General features: G+C 40.7%; 1 protein-coding gene across 1 annotated transcript; it reads right to left on the bottom strand.

Moving 5' to 3' along the window:
- Positions 1-3,416: 3,416 nt before the first annotated feature.
- Positions 3,417-9,334, bottom strand: LOC129926850 (uncharacterized). The gene is made up of 3 exons (XM_056033311.1): positions 9,321-9,334; positions 4,906-8,787; positions 3,417-3,420 (listed from the first exon to the last, which is right to left on the bottom strand). Exons 1-3 carry the CDS (start codon positions 9,332-9,334, stop codon positions 3,417-3,419), a joined length of 3,900 nt encoding a protein of 1,299 aa, XP_055889286.1.
- Positions 9,335-9,964: the final 630 nt, after the last annotated feature.

The following is a 9,964-nucleotide window of genomic DNA, read 5'->3' on the forward strand; positions in this document are numbered from 1 at the left end:
CACCGGAGAAACTTTCTATTAACTCTGTCTGTCTGTCTGTCTCTCTGGTAAAACATTTTTGCACGTTATTTTTTCAACTTCACATTTAGAAAAAGATTCGATATTGAAGTTGTTCCTACTTGATCCATGAGATATCAACTTTTTGTTAGTTAGTTGTACAAACTAAAAAAAATCATGATAACAAGCCAAAGGAATATAGACCAGTAATACTATTCATATTGAAATATTATGACTGCCTAGATGTGTGACGTGCGCTCCAGACTGTCGTTTCGATGGTACCAAGTTCGAAGCCTGCTAACCTACATCCACCCCCCCCCCATTTGAATTAAGATGTAATAATCTGTCAATTTGAAAACAACCGAGAAATGTAGAACATGAACTTCTGAGATAGCTGGTACGTAGTTTACGTGGTGTCCTGTTTTTTGAGGTTTAAATGTTTCCGTGGTTCGGTGGTTTACGCGTTTGCTTGATTTATGTGATTTCGTGGATAACGTAGTTTGGTGATTTACGAAATTTTGAGGTTTATATGGTTTCTTTGTCTAAGTGGTTTTGGGGTTTACCTGGTTTACATGGTTGTGTGGTTTATGTGTTGTTGTTGTTGTTGTTGTTTTTTACAATTTCTTGGTTTAAGTGGTTTCTTGGTAAGTGATTTCGTGTTTTAAGTGGTTCCTTGGTAAGTGATTTCTTTGTTTAAGTGGTTCCTTGTTAAAAGATTTCGTGGTTTAAGTGGTTCCTTGTTAAAAGATTTCGTGGTTTAAGTGGTTCCTTGGTAAGTGGCTCCTTGTTAAGTAATTTCGTGGTTTATGTGGTTCCTTGGTAAGTGGTTTCTTGGTTTAAGTGGTTTCTTGGTTTAAGTGGTTTCTTGGTTTAAGTGGTTTCTTGGTTTACATGTTTGATTGGTTTAAGTGGTTTCGTTGTTTACGTGTATACATTATTAACCTTTCTTGATACAATACTTTAAGGGGCAAAACCAGACATATTTAATATCTGTGGATACTAAAGAATTAATTTACTTGGTATAAAAAAAATAGTTAATAACCATTATTTAATTGATTAATTTATTTATTGATTCATTTGTTTACACCAATGTTCCATAAAGAAAGTCTTAACTTGATCCAAAAAATAACATGTACATTTACCAGACAGACAGACAGACAGAGCTGATATAAGCTTTGTGAAAAAGAAGAAGGGTGTACAGGTACTCCAGTATGTATTGAGATCCTTTTCAAAAGAAGGTAGATGCCTCCGGCTCTGATGTGAACACAGAGATAAGGCTCTTGTTTCAATAATGTACATTACACATGCTCTTGTGTTTGAAGTGCATGTGTTACAGTTCAGAACCTCTGGTCTCTGCTCAACGTGATCTCTACGTGACACGAGCCAAGACTTATCTCTCACTACTCGTGCTGTTACGGATAGACATTTGTACTTTTGGCTGTTTCTCTCATGCTTTAGACAACTGTCAGAATCACGATTATTAGATAGATAATAATTTTTAAAAATTTAAAGCCGATCTTAGTGCAAGAAAACTTGTTTTACAAATATAATAATTTTTTTTTTTATAAGTCCAATATAGTAAAGTCTGGAAAATGGAAAAAAAAATCAATATTTTTGGGGGTTGCTTGATTTTGAAAGTCAAGTACTAAAACCTAACATGCTATGTCTGGTGGAAACAATAATTACGTTCTATTGGAAGTGTATGTCGAGTTCAAACATTTCCGTTGTCAACACTGGCCTCTACTAACACTACCAACATCCGTTGTCAACACTGGCCTCTACTAACACTACCAACATCATTCATAGATTCCCCCCCCTCTTTCTTTGGTATTTTTTTTGTTATTTTTATTTAAAAACAAGCAAAATATTAAACATTCCTTTAAAAAAAAAAGAAATTATCTAAAGGGGAAGAATTCGCCCTTAAAACTATATCGATCTATAATGTACAAGTTATTTCCCTTATTCGATCTCAAACAAAATAATTAATTACCAATAATTAATTGACAAATTGGGTATTTTTTCTTTATGATTCATGTTTTGTTAGGTACAGTAAATATCAACTTGTTCGGAAAATGCTTAAAGGAGAAATAGCGTTAACAATTAATTAAGGGGACTATACCCAACAAATTTAGCCATATCTGTGAACACTGAAGGATTACTTTAAAAAAACAACAAAGCTGATATTAAGTGTATCAATTAATTTGGATTAGTCATGTAATCAAATGTATAATAGACTAACACAAATTAATCTGTGCGATAAGAAATAGTTTTTTTTACCAATTGTTTTTGATTAGCGCAATTTCATCCTATGACTTGCCTGGACCAGTTGGTAAGGGATAGCTGGAGAAAGAACGTATCCTAGTAAAGAAGGGAACGACCTGAATTCTCAAACCAATTATAATTTCAAAAGAAGTACTAAACGCCACTAGTTCAATAGTTACTACATATGTGATGATTTGTCTAATGGGCAAGAGCCAGGATTTTTTATTTTTTTTTTGGGGGGGGATGATTTTTTCCCCTTCCCCTCCCCAGCAATATATGTGTGTGTTTAATGTGTGTGTGTGTTTACAGTTACTCTTTATAACATTGCGACCCTTCATTCTTTCTTTATTAAACCATAGTTAGTTGGAGTTAGTGGAAAGACTGTTGACACCCCGCCCTTGCCAGCCACAGGGTCTGGTGGAGCGCTGTGAGCTCCATCAGTGGGGTCCGGAGCAAAGCCCCTAAACAAGCACTATTTCCGGTATTTAAAACAAAAAAAATGCATATTCTGGGGTATCTACAGTGCATTATCCTGCTATTAAAATATTTTAGTTCAAAAAACAAATCTGATATTCACTGCACTTTAATTAATGGATTTTTATAAAAAAGGAAAGTTTTATCATTAAAACCATCTGTTTGGGGGGGGGGGGGAATAAAAAATCTCTGGAGGTTTTTTAAAACAAACTCAAACTCCCTTAGCTACGCTCATAGACATTATTGACTGTAGTTTGCTTCAGAATAATATCGAAAGGGGGTTTTTAACCTTAAAGCTCTCTATAGGGGGTTTTAAACTTAAAGCCCCCTGGAGGAAGTAAACATAAAACTACTCTTGGCTACGCTCATAGAATTTTGTGACTGTAATTTTATTTAATTTTATGTTGAAGAGGTGGTTTCTAGCTTCAAACCCCGCTAGACTCTTGGCTGCGCTCATAGAATCTGGTGACTTTTGTATACTTAGTCTTATTTTGAAGAAGGGGTTTTATCGTAAAAAAAATTTGGAGGAGATTTTAAACTCAAATTCCACCTTGGCTACGCTCATGGAATTTTGTTTTATAGAAGAGGGGGGGGATTAACCTTAAAACTCCCACTGGAGGGGGATTTTAAACTCAAAACCTACCTTGATGCGCTGCGGCTAGTAATGATTTAACATAAAAATCTCACCTAAAATAAACAAAATTAAAGCAAAAAATGTGTCCAGAAATTATTTTTTTTTGGGAAGGGGGGGTTGACACTCCCCCCCCCCCAAAAAAAAAAACGCCTGGCTAAGCCCAGGATTTTTTTTATAAGTTTCTCTTCACCATGGCCACGCCTATTGTTGTCTTGGATTTGTGATGTACTTTTGTCGGACATTCAACGGCAGAGAACAAAATCAGACATCAGTCAACTTTACAGCTGTTCTGTGTTGTCTTGTGCAGAAAAATGAATCATTTCAAAGAGCACAGAGTATTGTGATGATAATGATGACATCAACAAGGATTTGCTTTAGAGAGTATTTCCCAACATCCTATTGGCTATTTAAAATATGTTTTTACAATTTATTTAAATGTATTTTAAAGTACTACGAGTTTTGAGTTGACTTCAAAAGCACATTATTTGTTGTTTTTTTAACTACCTGTACCAAACAATTAAATATGGAAAGAGAGGTAACTTTTGAATTTCTTGCAATAGCAGTAAAAAACATGAACAAATGGATTATTTTTCCTTAGACTGAATACAGGTTACGTAAATACAGTAAACATCTGGTCTTTATGTACAGAGATGTGGCATTCGCAATATATGATTGATATTTAATCAATATGTTTTGGTCGAGTAAATAGTAATATTATAAATCAAAAACAAATTAGTGGTAACGACTGACTCCATAATCCCGGAGCTAATATCCATCCTATTTATGTTTACATATAGATAGCTAGATATAGATTGGGACCAGTTGGGTAGAGTAGGAGAGGAATGAAGGTGGCGGAACGTGACGTTTTGGCGCCGCCGTTTTGGCGACGCCGTTTTGGCCCCGCCGTTTTGGCGACGGGACGTTTTGGCGCGAGCCGTTTTGGCGACGGGACGTTTTGGCGCGAGATATCATTTGACGATAATTTAATAAGCTCTTAGTTTTTTTTTTATGAACCCTTGAATTCCAGCGACTTAGGCAAATAACCATGGTGTCTATGTATACTTAACTTAAAATATTTTGAGAAACATGGTACATGTATATGATGTATTATATTTTTACTTATTATTAGCAAGTGTTTGGTATGTATAGCTGGAGATACCTTACAGTCATTAAATAAACCAATGTTAATGTCAACAAATAATTGCATCAATTTTTAGTCTATCATCGTTTCATTTTGTTTTTAATTTTAAAGTAATATCTTTAAAAAACCTTTTTGAAAATGAAAGTGTGACTCTTAATAAACACACATACACAATCCAAAATGTTTATTAAAGAAAATGATGTGAAAAACAAACACACATTTACATTTAGTACGTGAAAAATATGTCTTAAGACAAACACTCATGCAAAACATAGATATGAATAATTCTTTAAAAAAAAATAATACAATAAACGTACATAATGTATTTCGCGCCAAAGCGTCCCGTCGCCAAAACGGCGGGGCCAAAACGGCGTCGCCAAAACGGCGTCGCCAAAACGTCCTGCTTCGGAAGGTGGTATCTGTGTGATTGGGACCAGTTGGGTAGAGTAGGAGAGGAATGAAGGTGGTATCTTGTTGGGGAGAGTAGGAGAGGAATGAAGGTTGTATCTGTGTGATTGGGACCAGTTGGGAAGAGTAGGAGAGGAATGAAGGTGGTATCTTGTTGGGGAGAGTAGGAGAGGAATGAAGGTGGTATCTGTGTGATTGGGACAGTTGGGGAGAGTAGGAGAGGAATGAAGGTTGTATCTGTGTGATTGGGACCAGTTGAGGAGAGTAGGAGAGGAATGAAGGTTGTATCTGTGTGATTGGGACCAGTTGGGGAGAGTAGGAGAGGAATGAAGGTGGTATCTGTGTGATTGGGACCAGTTGGGGAGAGTAGGAGAGGAATGAAGGTGGTATCTGTGTGAATGGGACCAGTTGAGGAGAGTAGGAGAGGAATGAAGGTGGTATATGTGTGATTGGGACCAGTTGGGGAGAGTAGGAGAGGAATGAAGGTGGTATATGTGTGATTGGGACCAGTTGGGGAGAGTAGGAGAGGAATGAAGGTGGTATCTGTGTGATTGGGACCAGTTGGGGAGAGTAGGAGAGGAATGAAGGTGGTATATGTGTGATTGGGACCAGTTGGGGAGAGTAGGAGAGGAATGAAGGTGGTATCTGTGTGATTGGGACCAGTTGGGGAGAGTAGGAGAGGAATGAAGGTGGTATATGTGTGATTGGGACCAGTTGGGGAGAGTAGGAGAGGAATGAAGGTTGTATCTGTGTGATTGGGACCAGTTGAGGAGAGTAGGAGAGGAATGAAGGTGGTATCTGTGTGATTGGGACCAGTTGGGGAGAGTAGGAGAGGAATGAAGGTGGTATCTGTGTGAATGGGACCAGTTGAGGAGAGTAGGAGAGGAATGAAGGTGGTATATGTGTGATTGGGACCAGTTGGGGAGAGTAGGAGAGGAATGAAGGTGGTATATGTGTGATTGGGACCAGTTGGGGAGAGTAGGAGAGGAATGAAGGTGGTATCTGTGTGAATGGGACCAGTTGAGGAGAGTAGGAGAGGAATGAAGGTGGTATCTGTGTGATTGAGACCAGTTGAGGAGAGTAGGAGAGGAATGAAGGTGGTATCTGTGTGATTGGGACCAGTTGGGGAGAGTAGGAGAGGAATGAAGGTGGTATCTTGTGATTGGAACCAGTTGGGGAGAGTAGGAGAGGAATGAAGGTGGTATCTGTGTGATTTGGACCAGTTGGGGAGAGTAGGAGAGGAATGAAGGTGGTATCTTGTGATTGGAACCAGTTGGGGAGAGTAGGAGAGGAATGAAGGTGGTATCTTGTGATTGGGACCAGTTGAGGAGAGTAGGAGAGGAATGAAGGTGGTATCTTGTGATTGGGACCAGTTGGGGAGAGTAGGAGAGGAATGAAGATGGTATCTGTGTGATTGGGACCAGTTGGGGAGAGTAGGAGAGGAATGAAGGTGGTATCTTGTGATTGGGACCAGTTGGGGAGAGTAGGAGAGGAATGAAGGTGGTATCTTGTGATTGGGACCAGTTGGGGAGAGTAGGAGAGGAATGAAGGTGGTATCTGTGTGATTGGGACCAGTTGGGGAGAGTAGGAGAGGAATGAAGGTGGTATCTTGTGATTGGGACCAGTTGGGGAGAGTAGGAGAGGAATGAAGGTGGTATCTTGTGATTGGGACCAGTTGGGGAGAGTAGGAGAGGAATGAAGGTGGTATCTTGTGATTGGGACCAGTTGGGGAGAGTAGGAGAGGAATGAAGGTGGTATCTTGTGATTGGGACCAGTTGGGGAGAGTAGGAGAGGAATGAAGGTGGTATCTTGTGATTGGGACCAGTTGGGGAGAGTAGGAGAGGAATGAAGATGGTATCTGTGTGATTGGGACCAGTTGGGGAGAGTAGGAGAGGAATGAAGGTGGTATCTGTGTGATTGGAACCAGTTGGGGAGAGTAGGAGAGGAATGAAGGTGGTATCTGTGTGATTTGGACCAGTTGGGGAGAGTAGGAGAGGAATGAAGGTGGTATCTTGTGATTGGAACCAGTTGGGGAGAGTAGGAGAGGAATGAAGGTGGTATCTTGTGATTGGGACCAGTTGAGGAGAGTAGGAGAGGAATGAAGGTGGTATCTTGTGATTGGGACCAGTTGGGGAGAGTAGGAGAGGAATGAAGATGGTATCTGTGTGATTGGGACCAGTTGGGGAGAGTAGGAGAGGAATGAAGGTGGTATCTTGTGATTGGGACCAGTTGGGGAGAGTAGGAGAGGAATGAAGGTGGTATCTTGTGATTGGGACCAGTTGGGGAGAGTAGGAGAGGAATGAAGGTGGTATCTGTGTGATTGGGACCAGTTGGGGAGAGTAGGAGAGGAATGAAGGTGGTATCTTGTGATTGGGACCAGTTGGGGAGAGTAGGAGAGGAATGAAGGTGGTATCTTGTGATTGGGACCAGTTGGGGAGAGTAGGAGAGGAATGAAGGTGGTATCTTGTGATTGGGACCAGTTGGGGAGAGTAGGAGAGGAATGAAGGTGGTATCTTGTGATTGGGACCAGTTGGGGAGAGTAGGAGAGGAATGAAGGTGGTATCTTGTGATTGGGACCAGTTGGGGAGAGTAGGAGAGGAATGAAGGTGGTATCTTGTGATTGGGACCAGTTGGGGAGAGTAGGAGAGGAATGAAGATGGTATCTGTGTGATTGGGACCAGTTGGGGAGAGTAGGAGAGGAATGAAGGTGGTATCTGTGTGATTGGGACCAGTTGAGGAGAGTAGGAGAGGAATGAAGGTGGTATCTTGTGATTGGGACCAGTTGAGGAGAGTAGGAGAGGAATGAAGGTGGTATCTTGTGATTGGGACCAGTTGAGGAGAGTAGGAGAGGAATGAAGGTGGTATCTTGTGATTGGGACCAGTTGGGGAGAGTAGGAGAGGAATGAAGGTGGTATCTTGTGATTGGGACCAGTTGGGGAGAGTAGGAGAGGAATGAAGGTGGTATCTTGTGATTGGGACCAGTTGGGGAGAGTAGGAGAGGAATGAAGGTGGTATCTGTGTGATTGGGACCAGTTGGGGAGAGTAGGAGAGGAATGAAGGTGGTATCTGTGTGATTGGGACCAGTTGGGGAGAGTAGGAGAGGAATGAAGGATGTATCTGTGTGATTGGGACCAGTTGGGGAGAGTAGGAGAGGAATGAAGGTGGTATCTGTGTGATTGGGACCAGTTGGGGAGAGTAGGAGAGGAATGAAGGTGGTATCTGTGTGATTGGGACAGTTGGGGAGAGTAGGAGAGGAATGAAGGTGGTATCTGTGTGATTGGGACAGTTGGGGAGAGTAGGAGAGGAATGAAGGTGGTATCTGTGTGATTGGGACCAGTTGAGGAGAGTAGGAGAGGAATGAAGGTGGTATCTTGTGATTGGGACCAGTTGAGGAGAGTAGGAGAGGAATGAAGGTGGTATCTGTGTGATTGGGACAGTTGGGGAGAGTAGGAGAGGAATGAAGGTGGTATCTGTGTGATTGGGACAGTTGGGGAGAGTAGGAGAGGAATGAAGGTGGTATCTTGTGATTGGGACCAGTTGAGGAGAGTAGGAGAGGAATGAAGGTGGTATCTGTGTGATTGGGACAGTTGGGGAGAGTAGGAGAGGAATGAAGGTGGTATCTGTGTGATTGGGACCAGTTGAGGAGAGTAGGAGAGGAATGAAGGTGGTATCTTGTGATTGGGACCAGTTGAGGAGAGTAGGAGAGGAATGAAGGTGGTATCTGTGTGATTGGGACAGTTGGGGAGAGTAGGAGAGGAATGAAGGTGGTATCTGTGTGATTGGGACAGTTGGGGAGAGTAGGAGAGGAATGAAGGTGGTATCTTGTGATTGGGACCAGTTGAGGAGAGTAGGAGAGGAATGATGGTGGTATCTGTGTGATTGGGACCAGTTGGGGAGAGTAGGAGAGGAATGAAGGTGGTATCTGTGTGATTGGGACCAGTTGGGGAGAGTAGGAGAGGAATGAAGGTGGTATCTGTGTGAATGTTACCGTGATCGCTTTTTTGAATGCATAAAAAATTTATACGACTTGAATTCGAACTCAGGCCTCAAGCCTCTTCAAGGAGACCATTTCATCTTATAGCACCACACCCGGGATCACAACTCAAGGAAGAGTTGCATCTGGTTAATCGATCAGCAGTGGCGTAGCTAGTAATGTGCGAGTGGTGCGGGCGCACGGAGCATCAAGTGGTGAGGGGCATCAAACTAAGGATACAATTTCTCAAAAAAAGCAACACATTGTACATATATGAAAAACACAAACTGATGTATTTGAAATGTTAACTACACATTTAATTATTTCGCTACTTTGTTCATCTCCTATGATCTTTCTTCAATTAAATGTAAGCTGTAGACCAGGTTGTATCAAATGTACTAGATTTGTTTACATCTCTTAAGGCGACACACTTTTGCATGCCCATTTTCTTCTGGGGCCTATTGTAGGCAACAAGTTGTTACTTCATTGCTCGGTATGTTGCTTTCATCTAGTTCTGGAGCTTAAACCTCTGGACACTAGCATGAGAATAAGTGTCGCTGTTTATTTTCATTTCACTACGATTCTTGTTAGTTTCTTGTAAATTTTAATGACCATTGAGCAATGACAGTGATATCAATATTTTTTATACAAATTATCTTTTGTCTTTTTTTTCCCCACCAACTAGTTAATGGTGATACTGTAATGTAAATAATATTATGCTCGTTACTCAAGATATAAATTGGAAAACACTAACCATAGATAAACAATGATCAGTATCATATTGTGTATTTATCAAGCCTATAACAATGATCCATATATCATATTCTTTTTGGTTAAATACCAACGGTATGTGTACATTGAAATAAAATGGAATATTAAAGCAAAGAAAAAGCCTCCAATACATCGACGCCCCCAAACACACCTCCATCGCCTTACACATGCTCACACTGTTTTTCGGTCCTAATAACTAAATAACCGACTGGTCCGATGCGACTGTATAATAGAATTTATTTCGGTACATTAGGATTTGGTGCTATTTCTTTCGTTTAAGGACAAATGTCGGTTGTATTTGCAT

This window comes from Biomphalaria glabrata, chromosome 6, assembly GCF_947242115.1.
Source record: "Biomphalaria glabrata chromosome 6, xgBioGlab47.1, whole genome shotgun sequence".
Classification (NCBI taxonomy): Eukaryota; Metazoa; Mollusca; class Gastropoda; family Planorbidae; genus Biomphalaria; species Biomphalaria glabrata.